Source organism: Centropristis striata, chromosome 15 (assembly GCF_030273125.1).
Source record: "Centropristis striata isolate RG_2023a ecotype Rhode Island chromosome 15, C.striata_1.0, whole genome shotgun sequence".
Lineage (NCBI taxonomy): Eukaryota > Metazoa > Chordata > Actinopteri > Perciformes > Serranidae > Centropristis > Centropristis striata.
The window spans coordinates 16643408-16670742 of NC_081531.1; the positions used below are offsets into that span (position 1 = coordinate 16643408).

The 27335-nt window shown below is 39.5% G+C and overlaps 1 protein-coding gene across 2 annotated transcripts; it reads right to left on the reverse strand.

The window, feature by feature from the left end:
* Positions 1-471: 471 nt before the first annotated feature.
* vps37d (VPS37D subunit of ESCRT-I) lies at positions 472-25777 on the reverse strand. 2 transcript variants are annotated; one of them, XM_059351369.1, is made up of 4 exons: positions 25559-25777; positions 18779-18944; positions 6897-6979; positions 472-2476 (listed from the first exon to the last, which is right to left on the reverse strand). In XM_059351369.1, exons 1-4 carry the CDS (start codon positions 25679-25681, stop codon positions 1949-1951), a joined length of 900 nt encoding a protein of 299 aa, XP_059207352.1. In that variant the 5' UTR covers positions 25682-25777; the 3' UTR covers positions 472-1948. The 2 variants fall into 2 exon arrangements, with proteins under 2 accessions (XP_059207352.1, XP_059207351.1); XM_059351368.1 differs by having other exon boundaries at positions 18779-18950.
* Between the last annotated feature and the right edge of the window lie 1558 nt (positions 25778-27335).

Here is a 27335-nt window from a genome sequence, read left to right on the forward strand (position 1 = left end):
AAGAGTGAAATGAGAAGGAAACCTCCTAAACCTCCTTATATTCAACTGTGGGCTTGCAGAGCGCCGGCACTCTCATAGAGATTAAATTCCCCTCACTCTGCATCTCAGTTCGGAGGGGGTGAAATAAAAACACTGGCTGCCTTGAAAGAGAGAAGCAGCTCTTCATTTAGCACGGTAAACAAGAAGCTTTGAAGTCAGCCATTTAAAATAGGATTTACATGAATAAATAAATCGTGTGAGCTCTAACACTGTTCGTGAAATCGCACAAGAAGGCAGACGGCTTTGGGGAATCATCTGTGACGCCAACACACATGACACTGCAAATAATATTGACAGGTTATACAGTCTGGGAATAATTATTAATAAATACCACCTGCTCTGAATGTCTCTGTTTAAACTCTGCAGTGATCTCTGTGATCTTGGGAATGTTTCCCAGTGTGAATATTTTTTTATATGATGAAAACCAATGAGTTTATAATAAACATCCCTTTATTGATGCCATCATTCACTTTGATGACAAATATTCTCTGTCCTAAAGTTATATGAATGAACAATGAGATTTTTATTCTCTCTGTTGACGATGTGCTTCACAACCCTGTGCTTCACATCCCTCCATGTAAAGAATAAAAAAAAAAAAGTAAAATAACTTTCACTCATTCTCTAGGGATGGGGTTCGATAGCATTTTGTCAAATGTACTAACTAAATTCGTTTGAATCCTTTCCCTCGCAAGTTTGGCTTTAAACAAGTGCTGGTACTGTGAGTACCGGCCCACTTTGAGCACTGGTTTTATATCATGATAAACTGAATATCTCTGGGTTTAAAGACATCAAATTGGACTTTGAGAGATTGGGAGAAAGTAATCGCCAGATTCAACGATAAAATAAAAGAGGTCAGTCAGCCGTGTATGGACTGGGTTAGCGTCATACTCATGTGAAAAGATATCAGCCAACACAGCAGCTATATCAGTTACATCTTGTCCACAAACTTGAAAGCGTCTGACAGCAGAGAGCAGTCTAAACAGCAAGTCTGTGGGATTACAAACTGGAAAAGAGTGTCCCACTCTCTGGCCCTGTGTAGAGACAGCAAACGCTCCTTCCAGGTTTCAAAATGTATGAATATATATTATTTCATGACTTTTTATTGGGCCACAACAAACCATGAAAAATGGGCCTGAAGCATAAATAAATGCTGCAGGTTGCATTCATGTAGCTGAAATGGGAGCCTGCATGGAGCCGGTGCAGACAGCTGCATGAGAGCGTGTCCGCTGGCTGAGACATGAGAGTGAAAATGCCTTTATAAAGCTTGCATCTAGACAATGGGTATCTCTCATCACTGCAACACATAAGCAGATTGACCACGTTTTGCTTTGGATCGCCTCTGCACACTGGTGGCGACATCCAACCAATGCAGGTCAATAATTCACAATTCTTTCACCGATACTCTGTCCACTGTCACTAAAGTTGTGCTTACTTTATCTAGCCGACTACCTGTGCTACTGAACGGGTGTCACAGAGGAGAATTTTGCACTAACCGCAAAAAGAGTCTGCAAGTAGTGCAGTGAATAACCCAAACATCTCTGCTTCCACTGTCCGAGGCCAAACACATAAATCAGCCGGATTCATCTAAATGTTTTCCATGATGAATATTAAACAATAAGGAGAGATAAAACGTTTTAATGAGAGATTTGTTCGTCGAAGCTTAACGAATCCAGCTATCGGAGCCCATCCCTAGTCCTCCCTGCTGGTCCTAGTCACCTACCGCCTCCCTGTCTCTGCTCTGGTTACATTTGTGTGTCATGGATGGAGAACAGAAACGGACGTCTGCAGTGCTGCCTGTCTCTGGATCAGTCTTTGCTTACATGATTGTGACAACCACTGTTTGGTTCCATGTCTTGGAAGACCTCTCAAACCGGCTTTTCATCCTCCTCGCCCTCCGCCCTGCTCTGGCTTATCGGTACGGCGGTTCAGGCTGTTGAGGGTTCGGCCTGTAAAGCTGCTGCAGTCTTACCGGCCGCCCGTTAGCCGGCCAGCCACCCGGTAACTGTCCAATGACCCTGAGGCCGACCGGCTGGCCGTGTCCTGGGAGTGGGGTGCTGGGGCTGAGGATCTGTCCCAGTTGGGGTTCAGGTGGGGGTGTACTACTCTGATGGCCTGGAGCTGAGGCAGGTGGTGAAACAGGGTAATGGGGGAGGAGGATGGCTGGCGTGAGGCCGTAGCGTACCTGGAACACTCTAAGAGGTCCCTGTGCTACGAAGCCGTTGGGCCGCTGAGGCTCCTGAGGCTGCTCCAAGTCCTTCTTCACCTCTTTGCTCTCCTCCGCTCTATTGGTTTTGCTCGGCTGCTGCTTGGCCTTTGCGACCTCCTGCATCTTTTCCACTTGGGCCCGGCGGATATGATACGTCTTCCTGGAGCTTTGGAAGGAGTCCAGGAACTCATCCAGGCTTACGTTTCCCTCCATGAATTTCTCCAGCAGCTCCTATGAAGCAGAGCAGACAAATAAACCAACATCAGCGGCCAGGACAACACACAAAGGGAGGTCTGACTACGGGGAAGCGTTCAAACAAACTCCTCTAAGAATAAAGAGGATTTAATCAGCTCGGGGATGTTTACCCATGAACTTTGGCATAGTTTGTCGGCTACAATATTTCACTGTAAGTACATTTTGCACAGCTAACAAAAGGGTCCATGTGCTGCAACTGTTACTTTTGGCAACGCTTGAAAGCCGTGTGATCGGTCTCTGTATGTGTTCCCAGGATGTGAGAAGCCTCGTCTGGTTGAGCTAAACAGTGAGGACAGAAGTTATATCTGTGAAGTAAACACAGCATGAACCACAGTGATTGTTTAAAAGCCAATTCTGATTTAGTTTTACAGGCCCGGCACCAAAACGAAAGGCGTTGTAAAATAAGTGAGGTTGAAAGATAGGAAATGTTCAGCTGTGTGTCATTGTAGCTGCTCGATTAAGGCCAAAACCATAATTAGGATTATTTTGGTGAATACTGAGATCACGATTACTTAACACGATTACTCAGTGTCTTTAGAAACATCGTGCATTTATTGAAAAACTTCTTCTAATTGAGGATTTTCTTGAACTTTAAATATGATTCAACTCAAACAAATGTAAAATACAGCGCACCACCGTTCAGAAAGAGGTGAGCTAGAACACAACAAAACAAGAGCATCAATGTGAAAAATGTAAATGTGCAATAGTAAGTCCCCGTTCACAATGTCTATCAACTGTCCAAAATCCATATCAGATGTTTGACATTTTTGCTTGAAAAACTGTTTTAAATGACTAATTGATTATTAAACCTGTTTCCACAGATTTTTCAGTCTATTGCTGATTGATTATTTCTGATCCTAATGTTTTCCCAGTGTCCCGTGTAACCTGATTTTTCCCAGTGACCTGGTTTCTCCTCGCAGACTGGTGCAGTGTGCACAGACTGGCCTGCTCTCTCACAGTGTCAGTTAATGAAGACTAAAATCTGTTTTTTCCTGACAAGGGAAATTCCTTAAACAAGGGAAACTGCTGAGACTTAAAGGATTAGTTGGGTCTCATTATTTTATTTTCCCATTGTCTTTGTTTATCTTATTATTATTCTTTATCCCTGAATCAGGGACTAAATGTTAAATCTTACAGCGTTCACTGTCCTTCCAGGAACAGTTGGTCGGCCCTGTTCTGTGATTGGTGGAGTTTGTGTTTTATTACATCTCCTCCCACTGTGACTTCCTCCATCTGGCATGGACACTGTTAAATAACCTTAGGTCGCAGTGAATATTATTGGCCTTTCTGCCAACATACAACAGCTGTTGCAGGCAAAGCTCATTTAATTTTAATGTACAGTGTGTGTGCAAACAATAATGTTCATTAAATATTGAAAAAAAACCGAACATTCATTTTTATGGAGGAGAAAAAATGGGCGATTCATTGGCAGCTAGTGATTAATCATTTAAGTAATATGCTCTGATTCTGATGCTTTATGATAGTTTAGTCAATATTTTGGGCAAAAACAAGACATATCAATACGTCTCACTTTCACATTTTTCACACTAATCTAGTATAATACACAAAATAATTAATCTAGGATATAATACGCGGATTAATTTATAATGAAAAAGTACATTAGATGTAAGAATACTACATCGATCAGTTGTCTATGTTATTTATCATTTGGGTGCATGTGTGCCCGATCCTGTCTGTCTGTATGTCCACAGCTAATCTCTCATACGACTGAGCCAATCAGCCTAATATTTACTGCACGTGTATGACTGTATGTTCCAGGACTCTCTCATGGCTGTGGTGCTTCATAATTTCTGATAAACCTGTTTTATTGATTCCTCACTCCCTTTGTCTGTTTGTGGCTGCGAGTGATCCAAAACTGCTTCAGTTGCATAGCACAGGCAAGACTTTAGCAAGACTTCTTCGTGAGAATCCATCATCATTACAAAGTTTTTTTTAATACCTCTGCGTGCATAACAAAAAAGACAAGACAAGAGAAAACATCACTTTGGCAACAGCGCAGTCCCTGACAACATCAGTCCCCTCTTGGCAGCAATCCGCCAGTTTTAACACATAATCAGCAAAGGAAATTAAACTGTGAACTTGAGTTAAAACCCAAACCTGTGTTCTCTGAGCTCCACATATATCTGCACAAATTATAATAAAATACAAGAATAACTTTATGTATCTAAATTAAGTAAAACAAGTCCAGCTTAAAGACTGAAGGGCCATTTGAACTACTGAAGTCTTTTTGTAAGTCATTTATACGAGCACTGAGGACAACAACAAGGTTATGTTTCATCTTTCTTCATCAGATATCTGTTTTCATGTTGGTACCTGATGAGGAATCTTTCTAATCAGGACGCTTGTTTGACTTTAGGCAACAGAATAAGAAGCTGTTGGGCCAAAGCTTCAAAGGCAGGGATTTTTGTCTGACACCAAGGCCAAGGGAAAACATGCTTTTCCAGGTTTTCACGGTTGCAGTGGCAGTGGCACAGCTATGAAGACATCTGAATTCTGAGAGATGTTTTGGAAACTGGTGCATTTCTTGTCAAGAAAATCAAGTCAGTGAAGCAACGACCCTCTGAGGGCTGAATCTCAAACAACTTAGATCAGAAGAGATAGTCACAGAAGAAGAGACAGAGAGATATTGACTCAGGTCTCCTAAAACAGTGTTTGGGTTAGGCGTGCATATATTTTGAACCGTTATGATTGTATTTATCTAGAAAATTGAAGGTGTGAAATCAAATGTCCTTCTTATAAACAAATGTACTGAAGTTGAGCAAGGCTGTTTGCTGTGAGCTCGGTGTTGCTTAATCAATCAGTGGGACAGCCGCTCTAATGACTGAGTCATGGAGGTATTGATCAGAGCCGCATGTGGTGGGGGAGGTGTGCTGTGAGGATCAATCCAAGCCTGGAGCAGCAGTGTGGGCTTCATCTGTGAAATAAGACTCCTTCTCTGTCCTGATCGAGGCAAAAAGAACATGCAGGATTCAGGACAACTTATTAATGCATCATGTTAACACAAGTGATTGTTTTTAGTTTTTTGTTAACCTGCAGATTAAGCTATTTATATGGGATACATGATTAAAAGAATAAATGATGCGGATTATCCAAAGATAACCATTTTTTTCTAACAAGAACCTTCCATTTTATGTTCACACAGTGCATACGAGGAATATGCCTGATCCTATATTCATATGGTAACACATGACTAACCCTAACTTTAACCTTGGGTTACACAGGGATGTAATGATTAGCAATTTCACCTCACAGCAAGAGGGTCGCAGTTTCGAGGCCTGCTTGTGGCTCTTCTATGTGGAGTTTGCATGTTCTCCCGTGTTAGCGTGGGTTCTCTTCAGGTCCTTTTGCTTCCACCCACAGTTCAAAGACACACAGCTTAGGTTACATTAGTGACTCTTAATATTCCGTAGGTGTGAATGAGAGGGGGAATGGCTGTCTGTCTCAATGTGTCCGCCCTGAAATAGTCTGGCGATTTGTCCAGGGTGTACCCCGCCTCTCAGGGAATAAATGAACAAACTCCTACCTGCTGGCATGCTGGTGAGTTTTAAGAGGTTAAATAAATTGTCTTTGTACAGTTTTCAATTGAATATATGTCACAAAGGATTAGCAAATAAACACATTGTTTTATTTGACAATGTCACAACTTTTTGGGATACAGGGTTGTACAAAAAAGGACATACGTATTGTTCTGCATTGATTATACCCTTCTCCAAAAAATAAAAAAGGATACTTTAAATTGATAAAGAAGAAAAAATCTCTGAGAGAAGGAGGAATCCTCTTGCTCGATCTCACTTTGCTTCAATAATCCTAGAAAAAGTATTGCGAACACAGTATTGTGAGTTTTTTTTAAATCCTGAGTTAAGTGTATCGTTGCATCCTTAGTTAATACGCATCTCAAACACGGCCACATATTCATTATGTCTCTTCCTCCAGGTTTCTACTCAAGTCAGAAGATGAATTCTTTCATTCAAACAAAAACATACAAGCCCATTCTACAATACTTAGCGGTACAAGGACTCTTGCTGCACTCATGCTGCTTCATCGTCAAAACAAATTAACGTTTAGTAAAAAGATGCGGAGCATGGTATCATGGTAGCTGTTAACCGTATGCCAAAATCCTTAAGCCTCTACAATGTGAATGTAAGAGAAGCAGAACACATGTACAGTCTGTGAAGGGGTTTCTACAAAGGCTGTGATGGTGGGAGTGGGCTTAGTTGCTCTCAGATGCTCACTGTATGTATATGCCTCATGTCTTTAGAGATCAGACTGCACAGAAGTGGGTGGGCTGTCAGCTAGACTGCAGGCTTTTCAAGAATCATCCACAACTGTGCTGCCAAAGTGATGAAAGACTGTTTGATTCTGAGCAAGAACCTACCTCTGACTGCTCCTCAGCACGTGCCACTTCTTCCTGCAGGAGGTTCTGTGCCGTCTGCAGGCTGTGCTTCTGGACATGAGCCTCTGCAACGACAAAGACACATCAGTGATGCATGCAGAGAGAGGCAGATGAGGTATGACTTCACTGGAGTTGGAAGAAAAATCCAGTAACCAAGAAACCGCAGCAGAGAAAATTATTTTCCAAATCACAAAGAGCCTTGAGGGTATGTGCTGACGAGGAGATGGTGGTGATGGGGTGGACAGTTTTTGGCCAGAAAAAAGGGAAAACAGAGGCTGTAAATATTAAACTTTTAGCTATTTTGGGAGGCTGGTCTATTTGGTTTGACCACGAAACTGAAACCCATTTCGGAGTCTCATTTTTGCCATCTACTAGTATTACTTTCCGAAATACACCATTTGAATTTTTTCCTGTTTGCAGTCAATAAATCAATAAAACTTCAACAAGCAATTAATTATCCAAGAGTTCAGTGTTCATGTTCACACACAATCACCATGTTTGAATTATTTATGTCCATGTCAATACAATAAAAAATCCAAGAAGCCTCAACAAAGCGACAGAGACAAGCAGTTCATAAAACCACATCAAATAAAATCTGCTTCTGAACATTCAAACCAGTTAATATCAACGTTATGTCAGGATAAAGCACTAACTTGATGAATGGCAATATTTAATCTGTGATGCATTGGGTCAGAAAACTGTCAGGAGACACTGATGAATACTGAATGCTCAGATATGGATGGCAATGAATCTTTTTCACTTCTCTTCCATAACCTTTGGGTGTATTTAAAACATGTATGATTGTCTTTACCAATGTCAATAGAAATGGTGGGAAAAGATCGAAAAGATGTAAAAAGAGAGAAAATAATCTTCAGAGGCTCTTGAAATATATTAATAAATGTTACTAAATACGGAAGTGACTAAAGTTAAATTAAAACAAACTTGTGTTGATAACGGAAATCTTAAGAGATTTAGGATCGGGAAACCCTGGCGGCCTCATGTTTAAGTTGACAATGAACATGTAGAATTTCATTTCCCGTCACATCTCAAATGCTAAAAAAGCTAATAAAGCAACAGCTTTAAAAATTGTGAGGGAGAGTTGAAGTTCATAGAGGCAATTAAAGTACATTTAAACCATTCACTTTATCAATCACAGTCCTTCTCAGAGTCATAACTCAGTAAAATCTGAACAAACAGAAATGATCCAAATATGTTTAGAATGAGTGGGTCTTCTACCTCTCAAAGACCTCATATCTCATCATTGTGGTAGATGTCCTTCAAACTCAAACGTCCATATATCTAGGCAGAAATCACAGAAAATGATCTCCTTATAACCCCAAGCTTGTCTGAAAATCATCATGTGTTGACAATTATTTTTTATTATCGATTAAACTACCTATTCATTTCTATATGAATGGATTAATTATTTTATAATAAATAATATAATATATAATACAATAAAATGTTGGAAATTTGTGAAAAACCAACCAACTTTCTTATAACCAAGAAAACAATTCTCACATTTAAGGAAAGACGAACCAGCAACTGTTTGTCGCTTTTTTTTCTGTTTTGCTTAAACCACTTACTAAAACCATTATTTCAGTGATCAATGGTGCCAATCTGCCTAAATGTAAACAAATCTAAGCTCTTCTCTTTAATTGCTCTCGTTTCCGTTACTTCTATTCTTATTTTAGTTTGACATATCTCTTATTATTCATTTTTTACTTTCTCCATTTATCTGTACTTATTTCTGACCTTGTGCTGTTGAACCAAATTTTCCCACAGTTGTAGCCCAGCTTGAGATTTGCTTATTTTATTATTTTATTACAAAACACAGTCAACATTACACTTGCTTACATACTGGAAACCCCACTAATGCCATGTAGAAGTAATGACTAAATGATACAGGCACAAATGGCTGCAGCCTGCTTGATAAATATGTATAAGAGCAGCACATAACCCAGCATGTGTTCACCTCCTGGGGTTTGTGGTCGGCCATCATTATGAACAGGCCTGACCCAGCTGACTGCAAAGTGTGTCTTGTCCCTTCAAGAGACACAGTGACAGCCCAGCTCACCCCCACAAATCAGACTGGGTTCAATGGAGACTGAGGGGCAAATAAAGGTCACAGTAATGACTCTAATAAGTCTAAGCCTCTGGGGGAAATCTCTAAAGATGAAAAGAAAATGGACATTGTGTGCAGGCAGTAGTAATTCCAGTTTATCTTTAAATGTTCCCTGCGTGTCACTGAAGTAATGCAGCTTGGCAGCCAAATCATTCACAAAGATCTTTAAAGGTGATAAATTCCCTTTAAAAAAGAGGGTTTCTGCGCCCAAAACATAATAGCTTCAACAAACCTCTCAGTACATTCTGCTCTCTGTAACGCCATCACCTCAGCATTAATAATCCATCGCTCCACGCTACATTTTAGCGTTCTGGTCATCATTGTGTGAACGTATAGTAGAAAAAAGCAAGCATGCGTTAGGGAATGGCCATGTTCATGACCCAACACAGCAGATGTGGGGAGATGGGGGTGTAATGAGAGGTGACAGCCAGCCAAACAAATACTCCTAAAGCAGCTGTAAGTGACCTACATTTGAGGGGGTAGAGAGTGACGGGGTGGGGGTGTGGACCTGGAGGCCAGTGAGCGTATAGTGCTGCACTTACGAGGGAATGGTGTCGATGATGGAGTACCACGTTTCGTCTGGGAGCAGACATGAGATTATGAGGAGTCAAAGCCGTCACACTGCTGGCTTAAGCACTGTGTGGGCTACAGACTAAGTTTCCCTAAAAAGCCATTATTAATGAAGCAGTTGGCTTCGAGTAAATGCTTCATACCAGACATTTAAGATAACACAATTAAAGCTGAAACAGGAAATAAACTAATTGATAAAATAAACAGCGTCTTTTCATGTTTTCATGTTTATGTTGCCTGACAACCTCTGGTCATATGAGGGTAAAAAAAACTTTCTGTGCACCCCATAAGAGTAGTTAACTTCATGGGTATGATTTAGATTGTAATGTTAAATATCAGATAACAATGTTGAAATGGAAAATTATGCCATTATTGCACCAAACACAAATATAAACAGACGTTTAAACATTTAAATTAAACTATTCACACACTTTTATTATTGTTTATTCGCTAAACTCACAAGATGATTATTAAAAGCTTGACTGTCTTGTTGGATTATTAAAATCTGGATCTTTAAATCATGTTTAATTCTAACATCAGAAATAAAAAAGCAAAGCACTGAATAAAGTATCTAATAAAAATGAATAGATATACTACTACTACAATTATGTAAATGTTAAAAGGTGCAGTTTGCAGGATTGCCCCCCTCCCTGAAAACATGACTCAAAACATGTTGTTAAGATCAATTATGTCCACTTATTTCCTGTCACATCAGTATGAGAGTCTTTCTAGGGCTGTTCCAAATAGTTGAAGCCTCAAACACTGACAATTGAATTCTAAATTAACACTTAAATGCTACACAATTCTATTTTTTTGTTTTAGTTTTAAGTTACTGTGAATCCTTTTTCAGCAGCTTAACAATTTAAACACAAGTTTACTTTTATTGTGAAGTTCAGGAAATGCAATACGTTTGTCAGTGACATTGACTGCCATAGATCATCAGAAAGGCCTACAAACAAGGCAACAATCATTTTCAGCATTTTGAGAGTGAATCAGTTTGAAATTTTGCAGCAGGTAATGAAGCAGCCACAGTGAACTGTTAGAAGAAGGGCTGCAGGCGCCGGCCTGCAACACCAGCTTCCCATCAAGGCAACCAACTACTTTAACTTCGCTGTTTGCAGACTCACGCTGTGTGCAGCATGAATTAGATCACTGTTGGTCCCAGAATGATGGAAAAATGCCAACTATTGTCTGACTTCTTTATTAAAATGCCAATTGTTTGTTTTGCATCAATCTAACAGCAACAATAGCATTTATAAGACCACAACAACCCAAACTTCAGCTCCAACATTCTTATACCACTTCATATGAATTGAGGATTTCAGATGATGACGTCATAAAATGTGACAACAGATTATAAAGAATTATTGTTGGCTGTAACCCTAATCATAATCTTCTATTTTATTGCTCAACAAGACTTAAATCATTAAGCCCCCTTGAAGCCTCAATGATTATTATATTCCACAAAAGAAAACTTTTGGAAAGAACAAACACACACACATACACACACACACTTATTTTTCCACTTGGGTCAATGATATCTGCAACTAATTTCATGCAAAAAATTTAGATACCTTGCCAAGGACCAGAGTGCTTGTCAGAAGAAATTCCTGACTTTATGGAGGCACTAGCTAAAACCAAAACTATTCAGATTTATTCTCTGGGAACAGACAGATGGACAGAGGGACTGACAGACGGATCGAGAGATTGGCATCATCTCCCTTTGGCCCTGCTGTTATAGGGTCACTCCACAAAGTTCAAATTATGGGAAAAAAACATATTTTCTGACCGTTCCCTCATGTAGCATCTATCCAGGCAGTTAATTTTTTTTTGTACGGGTCTTCTGCCTACAAACAGTTTACACTGGGACTTTCTACTGAAGAAACCGTGCAGATGACATCGGCTGGCAGTAGGAGGATTATGAGATGTTGCTATTTCATTTTTTAAACCTATAATTTCAATTGTTTTGACCACCAAATATAAAATCCTATTTATCTCCACTGTAACTGAACAAATACAACCAAAACTATAATTTGGTGGATAATATAAGTGTATTTTAGAGTGATATCATTAAAAAGACCAATTATCTCACTAATTGCAGACTAAGGCCTACTAGTGCTGAAGTGATTGGTTGAGTCATGTAAAAATACAAACATTACTCAACTAATCAATTAGGCCATTAAAATTAAATGGCAGGTTTGAAATGGAGTAATCATTCATTATTCATTTTGGTCAATTATTTAAGCTAAATTCCAAACATCTTATATTCAGTCCTGGACCGTGCCAAAGCCCCAGCTGCTGCCTGGACAAACAAATCAAGCATGTTTGTGCAAAGATCGTGTTGTTGTTGGGCTTCGACAGGTCTGGAGTCATTAAAAGTTGAAGAACCTGTTCCCACAACACGATAATCGGATCGGCCGTCAGGCACCAGTACCCCTCAAGCCCTGACTGTCAAGATGTTCAGCGAGGTGAGGTTTAGAGTCAGCATTAAAATCCTCTGCAGCAAGTCCAAACATTGTGTTCTTGGAGGACTGGTGCTATTGGAAACACTGATCGATGTGACAGTTACTGTCACTGTGTGGGCTGAGAGGCAACCTCTCAGTGAACAGCTGATGTCAACATGTTAATGGACCATGCTAAAGCTCACAGACACCCTGGGTAAACACTGATATAAAGTACAGGAATAATTCACCTGTATGAGAGGAATTAGAGGGTTGTATAGTCGCTTGTGTATCTGCTGTGATCTGGTCCCTAAAAGCATTCTGTGAGAAAATGCAAACAGTTTCCCTAATACTGCTTCTATTAAATACTATCAAATGTGAGGGTTGTCATTACAGGATGCAGAGGTTGGCTTAAGTAGACCAATATTATTGTAACTTGTAAGTGTAACTCACCCTAACCCAGGGTGTGAAGCGAATTAGGGTGAGTATTACGGTTTATCAGTATATCAGTTTTACATAACTGGTGAGTCTGGCTGGTTGCCTCATTTGATTAAATTCATTTTTGTAAACACGTGCAGGAGGAGTCATCAAACATGTGAAACCAGGATTTTTATGTAAAAATACAGATTTCTTGTAAGTATATTTGGTCCAAAAACTGGGAAATGTGCATTTATTATTTCACTGGGATATGCAAGCGTGTAGGACTATTGTTGGTGCATGTAGGAGCATCAAAATGTGCAAAAAAGGTTAGCCACCTTAAATATAGATCGGAAGGTGTGATTATTAAGAAATACACTCTGAGTCAGTCACATGGTCTTATCGTTCTGTAAAGCATAGCAGGGCATAGCATCAAAGTGAGGAAACGGCTTCTACAGGAAACCATGTTGTTGTCTGGAAGGTGCAGAGCTGCACAACGTCAACACACAGCTCCACAAATCTGCAGCCAGAGGCAGATGCTAAATTAGTACAATAACAATGTCTGCTGAAGCCGTTTATATGATCAAATTAATCCAGTGCTATTTTAGTCATAATTCTACTGTCTTTGACATTTATAATAGACTATGTCATATTGTAACGTGTGTGATACAGCAGCATTTGCCACCATAATGTATTTAAGAGTAAAATCCAGCAAATGATGAGCTTCACTAATCCGATGTCTTACACGTAAACAGGCAGGGTACTGAATTATAACAGACCAGTCTGGTGTTTGTTGAAGCTTGTGTGGTTATTCTGTAGCAGCTTGGTGTGATTTGCACAGGATTTAATGAAGGTAAACAGTGGGATGGTTGTGTGCAGTGGCATTACACTGTGAAGCTGCTCTTCTAAAATCAGAGGCTACACGCTTATCAACATATCTGTTCTGTTGTGTTCAAATGGCTGCAGGGATTTAATGAGGTGAACAAGAAACTTTCAAACAGTATCAATCAGCTGCTGTCAACAGATACCGTGAGCATCACTCATTCATTTATAGAGCAATACAGCAACACGTTCCTGCTTTAATTACATTAAACATTATTCTTTATGCCTAATTAAAAACATTTACTGGTTGGAGAGTCTTTCACGTTAATGGTTTATTTACATTTTAGGAATTAATCCATTATGTCAGCTCATTTGGTTCAATAACGTTTTTCGTATGGCTTGCAAATCAATCGCAAGAATGTAGAGGTGCTCATTTATCAATTCTGACATGAGAGAGAGACTTTTGCAAGGTTGTGTAAAAACCTATAATGGTCTGGTAAAATGCTAAAAAGGGAGTGGACTGATTTATTCTATATGAAATACAAACAGAAATGTCAGTAAAATATGATTGCACAATGACTTCCCATACAGCATGCATTCTTGCCTTTAAGCACAACAGATTTCCATGCTTCATGCCTGACCTGGCTGCAAGATATCAATGGGACTGACTGATGGAGCACCAGCTGGAAACAAAGAGATGCCATAGGTTGATAATAAAGAATTTAAAAAAGCGCTATCTCTACTGTACTGAATGGTGATGAGAAATCAAGTGAAGAAATGCAGTTTAACATGCCGGGCAAGCTTTCTGCTGCTGATTATACACAAATAGGTCATGGTATTACAGATGGGGCCTTGCAGGGCATGGATGTATCTGAGGCTTGAAAATTAGCCAGCGAGTCAGCGGTGAATTACACCCCTGCAGCACTCCGGCCTCATGTTGTCCTCTGCTAACACAGCGTCAACGCACAGCAACCTGAGAGGCTTTGTGCTACATCCAACACAAGTGTGATAACAGCTTCACAGCTTTGTGTGAAACAAACAGAGTCTAACACTTTGTTATTTCCAACCAAATTCATGAAACTGAGCTGAATGCTGCCAAGCTCTACTGAGAGAAACAACATTTGTAATCACAATATGCATTTTTTTCCACCATCTGTTGCTTGCAGCCTCATCACTGGGGTGTAATGTGTCAATCAGTGTGATCAGCACCATGACATCTTTTTTCCTTCTGTTGCGGCTTGATGAACTTTCCTTGGCCTGTATAGTCTTCGTCAGCGTAGCTCATGGGATTAATTCTGGTTTTAAGACTGTTTGATCTATTTCAACGAATTTTCCCCTGCTTTAATTCACATTTGGAAAGCCAACCTTCAGCTATGTCACTAGCCGTGTTTCCATTAAAGTCAAATCGAATTTTGAAGCAAAATTTTAAAACGCTGCATTAAAGAAATTGTGAATTAGGAACGTTTCCATCAACTGATTTAGAGCAAATGAACTAAGCTGCATGAATGTACTTTGGTCAGAAGATGGCTGTGTAATGTATTGCTGTAGGCTAATTTGTCAGTAAACAGAGTAGAGATTGCACGAGAGAGAAAAAATAACAAAAAAAGGTTGTTAATCGGACAACTTTGGCCACCCAATAAATAAATGTATAAATGTATAAAAAATAGATTTCATTGGGCAACTTATAATTGTTCTTTCATGTTAGCTCGTCTTGATCGACAGAGCAGAAACAGCTCATCAGTCGTGCAAGTAAAATGTTTGCTATATCAGAATTTATTCGAAAAAAGCCTTTCCGTTTAGCGCATTCATTATTTTCTCTAAAATGACAAACTTGTGTGTGCTTTTTCAAAAGTTTTATTGAGTTTTGATGTTTCCTTCAAGCTTTTCTTATGCAAATCTTCAAAATTCGCATAGACATTTGTAGCTGGAACTATTTTTGTTTAGGGGAGGACTTGGGAGTTTCATGCCATCTCCTGTCCATCTTCATACACACATCATTTTAAGTAGGGATGTATGATACATATCTAATTCAATTAACAGCCAATAATGAGAAATTCATAATACGAGTCAAAATCCAAAAGTAGTGGGGCACTGTGTAAAAACTAAATGCATCAAATTTTGAGTGTATATCTATAAAAAAAAATGCACAGTTTTATTTACAATTTAGACACAGCCCTGCTTTTTTGGAGTCAGGGTTGTATTATGTATTATTCCAGCAACAAAAAAAATTATATCTGGTAAATTAACAGGCAATAATGACTTCACAAGTGCAGCATCTACACACCGCGAACACAGCCAATTATGTTGGAACGCACAACCAAGCTGAAAGTGCCTTTACTGGGTATCAAACCAGCAGATTTTTGAGGTGTTAAACAGGAACTTTACCCCTGTGGCTTGTCTGACAGCTTAACCTAACTGCTGCTGACTGTTAGTAACACCTTCAGCAAAAGGGAATCTGACCTGACAGCAAAACATCTCATAAATATCTCAAATATCTGCAATGCAAAATTGAGAGACACAAAGAAACATTCAGATCTTTTTCAGCCTTCAAACCCACAAGTTAGAATAATGCTTTTATTCAAATCTGAATATGGAAAGTCCCGAATAAAAAAAGCTTGGTTACTAGACACCATATGCACTTTGTTCTCCAGCTACAAAACAGTCAGCTGGGTTCCCAGAGGAAGTGAATATAAAGGCATGTCTCACAGTTCACATTCACTTAATTCTGCTTTGATGGCAACAAACAAGCCCATAATCCCACTTTGATGACCACACCCAACATCACAAATACAAGTATGAAAATAAGACATAGCAAGTACAGTCCTGTCGTAGGATGTCTGAGGCTGACCTCTGCTTGTTCTGATCCAGAGGGAGTGTGGAGGACTTTCTGTGTGGTTGGTGGGTAAAAGTTCAATTCGATATTACATTTCATTTATTTTGTCACAAGAATGTCATTTCTGCATCTTCATGGTATTTTAATGTTAAAACGTGGCTTGGCGTGTGGATTACAGGGGATAAAAGAACTGTGATAGACAAAGGTGCAATGTAGCCGTTAGTCAAATGATTCATGATATGAATAGTTCTTACAAAAGCCCCATACACACCATATAAATATGCAGGAAAAGCAGCCCAATGGGCATATGAATCCGCAATATATCCACTGAAGCGTTTCCATGATTGTGGATATATTTTTAAACTAAAAACAAACGAGTTACTCTATGTTGTTGTGGCTGCAGCGCATTCTGCTCTGAACACTGCTGTCACCTGAAATATTGGTCTCTTGTTAACTTTTTTTTTTTTTTTACATGGATTTCTAACTGTATAAGAGCAACATCTAGAAAGAAGCTCATACGCTTTGATTCATAGTGACACCATAACTGACATGTGTGTTGATGTTATAAATAGCACTGTGGCTGTGCCGAAAATATCTCAAAGTGTTCTGATACTGTCAACACTTGACCCGTTATCATTAACATAAAAAACAGGCCTAATACATACTGGATATTATTGCTTTTCATCGGTTCATAATAACTGATATGAACCTATTTACGTTCTCCGCTATATCCTCTCGCAAAACAAGAGCATCTTAAGCATTATTAAAGTTTTTTATTGTTATCTTTAGACACTTAGTGACTTAAAGCACATGATGGGCAGTGACGATAACTGCATCATCGCGGTTACGCATTAGCTGTCTGTTACTTTTTAACCTCAGTGAGAAAAATAATCCATACCGTCACAGCCTAAGCACAAGACAAGACATGTTTACTTCATTAGATTTTAACTCTATAAACTTTAATAATATTTAACCAAAACCACAATCCTGCCCTTAACACTGAAGTGCTATTGTTGCCCAAACCTAGCCACACCTGGGAATCCGGCGCAATTTATAGGCCCGCCATCCATATCCCTTCAATTTACTCATGTCACTGAAAATAATCCTGGTACCAATTTCTTTCTTTCGAATTAGGAGTATAAAGATGTAACTTCTAAGAGACTGGCTTGCTTCAAAAGAACAGAATCATCCAGGTGTGGGCCTGCGTGTGAGGTTAATCTTTATCTTTTATCTCAAAAGATCAATAGTCAGTGCAGATTACTAACAACTAGTCTCACAGCAGGAAAAAGCAGATGCAAATAATAGTTGTGAGAAACTGTTTGGAGCTGACTTTGAAAGACAATCAAGGTCTAAACTCCACCTGGGGACCAAAACGACAACACACTCCACCATCCTTCTCTGGTCACACAGCCCAATCCACCAAACAGCACAGGATGTATTAAACAATGCAGCTGTCCGCCTTGATCCACTCCACAGTTTGTCTCTGCTGCTATTACTCGCCCTAAAAAAAGCTCTCCTCATTCATCTTTTTTTTTCTCCTCCCTTGTTGCAGCAGCAAATGAGAATCAGATGTTTTGCAGAGGAAGGACAGACCCCCACCCATCCTGCTCTGCTGGGGAGGTGGGACAGCATCTGCGTAATGCGCGCACACATTGACAGGAAGTTTAACATTCCACCCAACTTCCATCACTGGCCGGCAGCCGAGCCTGTAGCACAAAATCTCTTCATTACAGTAAACCAAAAACTTGCCTGCTCCATAAAAGCTCACACTCAACAGTCGTAAATAAGTAGCAGTTGACATTACCTCGGGAAATTAATGCAGCAGATTTATTTTATCACCTGCTCTTGGCTTGGCTCTGTACACTGTGAGGAATTTTTTAGAGCTTGCCCATGAGGCTTAAAATTTAGGGCCAAGGCTTAAGAAGACATCCTCTGGTGTTGCCCTATAGCTGCCCCGTCAAAAAGCATGACTTGCCTAAACAAAGACAAGGCCCCTTTCACCCCGCAAATTCCTTGACAACTGCTGCAAGCTTCCTGCTGGCATTTGATATGCTCCATTTCGTTCCCATGACCAAAACTCCAGTCATGCTGAGGCTTTTCGCTGAGCAGTTGAAGGCTCGTCTCACTGACGCTCTGAAGCTTTTCTGTACTCTGATGTGAAACGTCTCTTATTCTCTGCACCAGTGAGAGTGTCACAGTTCGTCAAAAGTGATTGAATTTTGTTTGTCTTAAAGCGTGCAGTGAATGTCTTTCTGCAATTATAAGGTAAGACAATAAGGAGCCACTGTGGCATATCGTGTATAATTATATTTAACCTTAAGTGGTTAGGACACAACCTTTTCTGCGATTCTTCTTTTGGTTTGTTTTTCCTGAAGTCTACATAAAACCTTACAAGGGCTCTGTGGCTGTTAAAGTAAATAAAGACGACAACAATAGTCCGATGTTGAAGGTCATATAGAAAGCTTTTAAAAAAGCACATTTTATGTGCTACACTTTCACTTAGTAAGGCCATGTTTACACATCCAATTCAGACCTTCTAACCTCAACCACACTCCTCTTGACTTATGACTAGGCCGTGGCATCCTATATGAAACCAGAAGCGTCACCCCCTGCACCCCTCCTCCTCTTTGTCTCTTTAGTGGTGGGTCAAACTCACCAAGCTGACTCTGTTTTTCCCAGCATTTGGTTGCCAGGTTGGACAGTTCCCGGTATTTCTCCGCCAGTTGGAGTTTGCCGTTACAAAGGCGGGGTCGTCGGGCGAGGCTCTCCTCCGCCAAGCTCCGATTGGTCGTCTGCAAAGTCTCCCTGTCCACTTGGAGCTCCTGAAACTTAACAGAAGTACAAAGTCAACAAATATCAGATTAGTCTATCATGACTGTAGTAGAGCTGGTGTTAGTGTGTGTATGTTGTTGCAATACATTGGGTACAGGATTTTTATAAATCCCCGTAACATGCATGTGGATAAGACAAAAGAAGGGCATTTATTTTGAAGGACATATAAAAACGCATTCTGTGTAATTATTGCCACCTTGTATTGCCTATCCTTATACTGTACTCTTACTAATACAATTTTATGTGAATACATTTTAATACAGAATTCCTACACTTTTCTACAGAAGGTTAATGTTCAATGTTTTAAGAGGAGTTAAAGTGCTTGTTACACTGTATGTGTATTTATGTTTTCTCTACTTTCTCTCTTCATTTCCTGTAATTTCTTCCTCCAAGGTAAAGATTTTCCTCACTGTCTATTCTGACAGTATTTTATTTTCGCTTTATATTAGAGCTGCAATGATAAATTAAATAATCGATAAGTGGGTTCCCTGAAAAGTAATCTGTTAATACTTTGATATTGGATCAATGGTTTAAGTCATTTTTCAGGACAAACTTCCATCACTAAATATGAGGATTTGGTGCTTTTCTCTCTTATGTATCCTTATCAATGAAATATCTTGGGGTGTGGATCGTGTATGGACATTTTTTATGTCGTTTTCTACACTAATTCACCCTGTTTGTGGTGTTAGAGAGGCAAAGGGGACATTTATGTCAGGAGAGACCATGTTAATGTTATGTTTCTCTACAGTTGCAGTTTAGTCATGTTGGTGCAGTGATGTTGCAATAAATTGCTGAAACAAAGGCCCAGGGCTTCTTGTTTTCTATTCAACACAATGCAGAGTTAGACTGCATGAGCTCATACACCCTGAATCTGCCCAGAGTTGGAGGTCGGACTTAGATAGTTTTCCATCTCTATTTGAAAGCTGAGAGCTGCCTGATACAAGCACTGTTTGAATCACTGTTGGAGGCAGACTACTTTATCTTCTTCTGCTGGCAAATGGGGGCTGCACAGGACACTGAATCACCTGAAGGTGAAGTGCACCTGCTGAAGGAGGGAAGAGGGTAAATTAGTCACATTGTACAAAACAAGCCAGCCCCGAGAACTGCACTGGTGTCCTTCCAGTCACAGACCTGCTGCTTCTTAAATAACCGTCACCATCATGGTCAAACTAGACCTTGACTTTAACTGAGCTCAAAAAGCAAGACGCCAAAAGAGGATACAGGGGCCATTTGGCCATGTTAAGGCGCATTGATCGAAACCAATGCAGACTTCACAGCATCAGGCACCAAACCTTTTTTGGCCATGTGTACTGAAAACTGCATTATGACACTGATACCTTGGAATAGTCCAACTATGTTATGCTGTACAATCTATACAAGAACTGGGTTTTAAACAAAATAAATAAATTATTTCAGAATTTATTTCATAGGCCAGGCCAACAAAAAATTGTGTACCAATAATAAAAATGTGCTTCAACCTCACCCTCTGCAGAACTATTACTTTTACTCAGTACTTTTCTACCAACATTTCTGGATCTCGACTTAAGGAGAATTTTGATTGAAGCAGTTTTACTTGTAATGAAGTATTTTTTATTTTGTACTGTATGCTTGCTTAGGTTAAGAAGTACCTAGGGATGGGAATCAAGAGCTTGTTTCAGGTGAGAATTGGTGGAAAAATTATCCAATACATTAGAATCGTATACCTCAGAGGTTATTAATTTCTTTTAGCAGCGTCGACATTCTTTTCTGACAGCTGCGTAAACTCATGCCTCTACACTGATGGAAACTTGCAACAAGGATGAAGTCTAGGGCGGAGAGGAAACGTTCCAAAGCGTAGCGTCATCTCACAAAGAAAGATGACAACAGTGCTAAAATGTCTGTATAAAGATCACTTCAAGTGTGGAAACACCAGCAACATGCTGAAACATATTTTAGAGCAACATGGGTGTAAATTTCAGGAATGCTGTGTACTTGACACTCTACGCATGAGTGCCACTGCTTCCTTGGTTTGGGATCTAGGTGTTATGACTTAGCAAAGAAAGCATAAATGAAAAGGAATGCTGATAAACTGTATCAGCCTACTTTTTTTCTACACAAAGATCAAATTGGACCAAAATGCAGAATTCATAGTGGCACTGGTATCCATAAAACTCATCAATTCCCATCCCTGTGAATACCACTTCCACCACTGACATACTGGCCCTTCTGGGTGATGTAGCCTTATTTAATATTTCATTTAACAAGTGGAAACCCTGAGCCTAAAAAAGTAAATTTTTTGGTCAAAGGTCACAATTCTGGATGGCTTCCACAAGCTGTTGAGGGAATGGGAGATGTTTTGAGTGGGTATGCGTCTATGGGGGGATGGCCGGGTAATCGCTGTCGCTAGACCATAAGAAAGCTATAAATTATTAAAATGAACGCCACTCCCTTTAAGTCAAGCCAAAGAATACTGTCACGGCAACACTGTTAAGAAACATAAAAAGGAAGAGACTGTGACTCACAGATACAAAGTCACTTCACACTACAAATCTGAATCCGCTTTGACTAACCCATCAAGTGGCAGCATTCCTGTGATTCTGCCCAGTCGGATACTTTTCTTGCTCAATTGCTTTCCTTCAACAGTCAGTCACTTAGAGCCTGAAGGCCATCTCATTGGGTCCGGTGTTGTATGGTGCATCTGTCTCACATTTTACGGGTCATCAAAAGGATGTAAGAGTCCCAAGTACAGAGGAATTTGCAGAATGTGCCCTGTAGTCAAAAGAAGGTCTGTCTGAGTGCAGAAAGAGATACTACAGATCTGCTGTTCATTCTGAAAAATGTTCCTGTGAGAATAAAGATAACACAGCTCTTTTCAGACTTACAAATGAATCATCCGTCACGTTTTTCCTTAAAAAAAGGAGTCAAAACGGACGTGCCATTTCCTCCTTTAGACCGCCCCGTTTATCAAACAACAACTGCTGCAGTCTTTGGGGAGTGTGTTTTTTTGTGTTTTGATGCAAGAGCTGTAAAGCCCGGCTGACGGTGTTTACCATTCCTGACAAATGACACTTGGGGAGCACTTAAGTGTTGGTAGTTTTGCACCAGAGCCGACGACAGAGAGGTGCAGCAGCACTGTTGTTTTTGTGGTTTAACATGTCTGACCACATGAAATGCAGTAAATAGGTGTTTATATTTTATCTTAAATGAGGCTCAGCTTAATTAGGCTTCTGCAGTCCGAAGGCATCAATTAAGCATTCAGTCTGAGATGTAATTGACGGGTGGCAAAAGTCTTTTCCATGAAAGAGAATTTTTTATGTATCTCTAGCCCTGTACTCCCGGGCCAGCTTGATAACACTCTCTTTGCACCATCTTTGATGAATTTCAAGCAGCTATGGTCAATATTTTTCATAAATGATGATCAGACAAGTATGTGTAATGTGAAAGGTGCCTCAAAGTTCTGATAAACCCACTTTACGCTGCCTGCCTCTCCTCTCTCTATTTGCTCCCCGCTTTGCAGTGACACAATAGCAGTTTAATGTCTGCAAAGTTGTGAAGCTGTTTTTGCAGCCTAACAGAGCAGCTAATATCAGAGAGCTACATGTTAGTTAGGGGACTGTTGAGTCGTCACTGCAACTTTCTCTCTGCTCCGCACCAGGTGAGTGTGTTTGTGTGCAAAGCCCTGCCCTCGGTGAAACACGAAGATCAAAAGGAGGAGAGAAAGAAACGCAGTAAAGACTCAGCTGAAGTGAAAATACTGCACTGCAACATGTGTCTTTTGGTGTAACTGAAGGCATTAAATCAGGATTCTGATACTTACAGTATTGAAAAAAAGAACAAATATAAAACTAATATTTAAAGTGAAAACCTAATATCTACGCAATGAATGAATATCTGATATTCAGGTCCAGCCTATAATAAAGTAGTAAAATTGTGGAGCATTTTGCAGCTTTTGGTGCTTTCTGATACTCAGTGCAGACTCATTTACAAAATAATTAAGTATGTTATGTATCCTTTGATTAATTTTTACATCAGTTTGTGGATTGGATTCTCAGACTGACCTCCTGAGCCTGACATTAGCTGATGTTTCAGATCACTGGACAAGAAACATCATGACATTACATGACATGTAGCTTGTGTGTGCACATTATTAATGAGATGAAGAATGCTCCACCATCAGGCAGCTGTAGCTGTATTCATGTAGATGAATCATCACAAATGATTAAAGTCAGTGGTTTACATAACATTCATTATTAACAAGCGACTAATGAAGCGTCCTGCTCCAAAGAACATATATGGAGATGAGACATGTAAAACCAGCCAGCCGTGATACAGTAGAGCAATGTTTGATATATTTTCCACAGTAAAGTCGACTACAATACTGAGAGACAGATTACTTATAGGATAAATGTCCTCTGCACAAACACAAGCTCTGTATTATTAGCTAATGACAGACAAATGGGAGCTGGGATGAATGGTTGCTAAAACACCCCCAAGCTCTCTGGATTGTGGCTCTGAGTCACACTGCTCTGCTCCCATGGGGGGTAGGATTGTATGACCTCTTGGTGAGATTCAACCACTGTTGCTCCATCATCCCAATTCATTCACAGAGCCAGGTTTCAAATGTCACATCCTGGGCGCCAAGAACCAGGCTAATGAGTAATGTCTTTCTTTGTTTTCAAAGCAAAATCACATGACATTCAGCTTCTAGCACCTTAATAAATCAAAGCAGAGGACTGTAGTGGAAGACAGCAATGCAAATGTGGTTCTCAAAGTGGGAGGTCCAACAATATCAATGCATTTCTTAATCATTTAACTCCTTGGGTGTTTCTACAACCCCAGTGAGAACGTTTATGACGTGACAATCCCACCCTGGTTATGTTTCACTGAATTCACTGTTGTTATCACTCCACCCATAACTGTGAAAGCCATGCAATTCTATAGCCCACTGACTCCTGACTGAGGCTCTTTTCTGTTTGAGCACCCCCTCCAAGGCAAAGCTAATCAAAATGGGGCCCATGGAAGAAAGTTTGGAAACCATCGGTATACCTTGAATCTGTTTGGCGTGTAAACAACAGAAAGAGGGAATCACTATGACTTCATTTCAGGAAGGTCATCATGTTGCCCCAAAACGTGAGTCTTTGACATAGGGAGCAAGTCACGTGAAATTCCTTTTAAAAAATCTGCCATTTTTAATTTTCCATGTTTATACTCAAAGTAACACTCATGATAGAATAAGACTTGAGGGATTTTCTGATTGTTAAGACACCACTGCTCAATTCGTCATAAATCTAACACCACGAAGAAATCTACGGCAGTACTGCTTGCCAAAACATCATTTGAGGAAACAGGACTGAGGACGACCTGTTTTAAAAGTTTAAATTGTATTCAAATAAGTCTTGCTATTTATACTAAAGTACTGCCGAATTTTAAAGTATGTCATAGGAACTAATGTTTTCATAAGTAATGTTTTTGCCTCATGTGAAAGTCTTTTAACGGATAAGGATCCACTTAATTTACAGATCGTCACACTATTAAAATAATCGCCTAAGTCATTTTTTGTCAAAATCATCTCCTCATGACGCCTGCCACCTATGGTAAAATCGCCCACATCCTCAGTTGATCAGATCATGTGATTTTACCCCTTTAAGATAATGGCCAGATAATGTCAAGTGTGTGACTTAAGCAGATTTATTATGCCTAAGTCAAAATAAAATGTGACTTAGGCAAATATTTGAACATGCCTTTGTGACTTAAGCAAGGTATGGTAACACTTTATTTTGAAGGTGTCTACATAAGAGTGACATGAGCATGCCATAAACATGACATGGGATGTGTCATGAACATTAATGACACTTTAAAGTAACATTAATGCTCATATAATTGTCATGTCATGTTTCTGACAGACTTGTGTGACTCTTATGTAGACACCTTCAAAATAAAGTGTCACCATATCTTGCCACAACGGCATGTTCAAAAAATTGCCTAAGTCATTTATTTCTCTTAAGTTACATCATTTACACACAGTGTTATTACTATGCCAGTAGCCATCATTTGTTACATCCTTTTTGAGTGAAATTATCAATATATTTCATATGTTACACTTTTGTTGAAGTTTTTTGTGTTTCATGCAAAACTTGAAAAAATGAGTTAGGCGATTATTTGAACAGGGTGACGAGATATTTAAAGGGAATTTGGCGTAAGAACTCAAGCCACATAACGGCGCGTAACGTTATGGGGTCTTCAACACCTCAGTATGAGGCTTCCTGCACGTTTTACGCTTGTTAAATAAATGCAGACCGCGCAAACAAACCCCTTTGTGTTTTACCCTCGCTTCAGTTCGTAAGTAATTCACCGCAAATATTAGGAGACCCGGGTTCAAGGAAACGAATTGGAAATCCGACCACTCGCCACGCAGACAATCGATGAGCCATGTAAAGCAGATTTGCGTTATACACCGCACATTAAATGACATAAACGCTCATTTTCAGCGATGAAAATAGGGGTATAGACGGGAAATGCCTGAAACCGTATCGTTAACGGGAAAATGAGATATTTAACGAAGCGTTAAAACAGCGCAAATTCCTCACAGCACTTTGGCTCTTTGGGGGAACAGAGGATACCTTACCTTCTCATTGAGTCCAAGGATTTGGTCCATTTTGTCGTCGTTTTGTAAAAGCTCCCTCAGCTCATTTGTGCTTAAAGCCCTGTAGCCGTCAGGACAAGTGTTTGACTCCTTCAAGTTGGACATTTTATTCCTTCAAATAACGACAGAATACGGTTTGGGAAACATAAAGTCCGCACAGCGGTTACATCTCGCTCACATTGGAATGCGATGCGATCAGCCCGCATGCAGCAGCGTCAACTGTTACACTTCCTGTCAACACCTTCAAAATAAAACACATTTTCCGCCTCAATGATCTGAATAATTTCTTACAGCAGCCACGAGTCCTCTTAACTCTGGAGTACTGGGCTATTTTGTCCTTTTTTTTTTATTATTTTCATCCTTCCTAAGGGATGGACAACTTAAATGCTGGGGAGGGTCACAATTTTTCATCTGGGCCACATATAGGGCCGGGCACTTCATCAGATACGATGAAACTGTAATTTTAAATATATTTACAGTGCAGTAACTTAACATATTTCATGCTCAAATGCATGTATAACAGTATAAATAGGAATACAAAAGGTTTGAAGCAAATAAAAAATAACCACTTGCTGTGATTTCTCTTTTTTTTCAGTGCAAGAACAGCAGCATATTTTTATTTGTTGCTGTAATAGTGTTAAGAATGGTTCTGTGAGGTGGCATTAAAGTATTTAGCCTATATTTTATCCAGTTGTGGCACAAATTGCCCTTCAAGGCTCATTTTAACCTTAAAGCAGTCAGCACAAAGGACATTTAAACAAGAAATACAATGTCTACCGCATCAATATAATCTTGTTGCTTATATTTTTAAATGTGGTGTCTCTCTTTGTATCTAATGATATTTTCTAATACTAATGTTCATGTTGAAATTAATTTCATTTCCCCCCTCAAAGTGTCTTTTGTCGGTTTCAAGCTAGCACATTTAGCTCTATCTTAACTTCCGTTTTAGATTTTTCTAAATTAAAGTCAAATTACAGAATATCTTCACTATAATTTTACAGCTTGAAATCCATTCACTGACACCAGAACATCACTCGTCATAAGAACGTATTTATAAGGAAATATGTTTCTTAATGTATTTGTTAACAACTTTGACTCCTTCTGTACTATATAAACTAACCGTGAATGACAATATAATGAAACAGTTATAATGATATTGAAAAATATGTCTTCATGGGAGAAATTATAATTGTTGGCCATTTCTGTACATGTATTAGCATATATGTTTATATTACTTATAGTTGCTAAAAAGTAATAATTATCAATTGCACAGTGGATAATGGCTGCTTAGAACCATAAGCTCAGAGGTGAAAGAAGAAAGTTTTGAGTTCAAAAACAATATGTATTGTGGTCACTTTTATCACCATTTTGCATAAGTTATATTCATGAGTTTGGACTGCTTTGCACCCACATTTCCGAATAGACTTTCCTCTACTTTTTGTGCATTTTCTTTGCCCTGAATTGTCTCTATAGAGTGTCATAAGCTCACTAAACCCTAAACTGAGGCATCCAAACCCACTCATATCCTTTCAACTTCTCAGGGCCAAGTGAAGCAGTGACTGATGACTGACAGGATGTTATTATGAGGCCAGTGTGAGGGATTATTAAATGTATGTAGGTCACCAAACTATTGGCTTTGGGCACTTTTTCATAAACAGAGTGCAAATTATTTTCTTTTGTAGATTTTGCCCCGTTTTCAATCTAATATTTGGACTCAGCATGACCAGCTTGAAGGATCAGCACAGAGTATAAGCTGAGA

Excerpts from the sequence above, each read along its gene's own strand:
- vps37d (XM_059351368.1), bottom strand. The coding sequence starts at position 25,681 with ATGTCCAACTTGAAGGAGTCAAACACTTGTCCTGACGGCTACAGGGCT. Across the intron at positions 18,951-25,558 it reads TCCTTGGACTCAATGAGAAG|TTTCAGGAGCTCCAAGTGGA; the intron begins GTAAGGTATCCT and ends ACTTCTGTTAAG. Across the intron at positions 6,980-18,778 it reads GGAAAAACAGAGTCAGCTTG|AGGCTCATGTCCAGAAGCAC; the intron begins GTGAGTTTGACC and ends TTGTCGTTGCAG.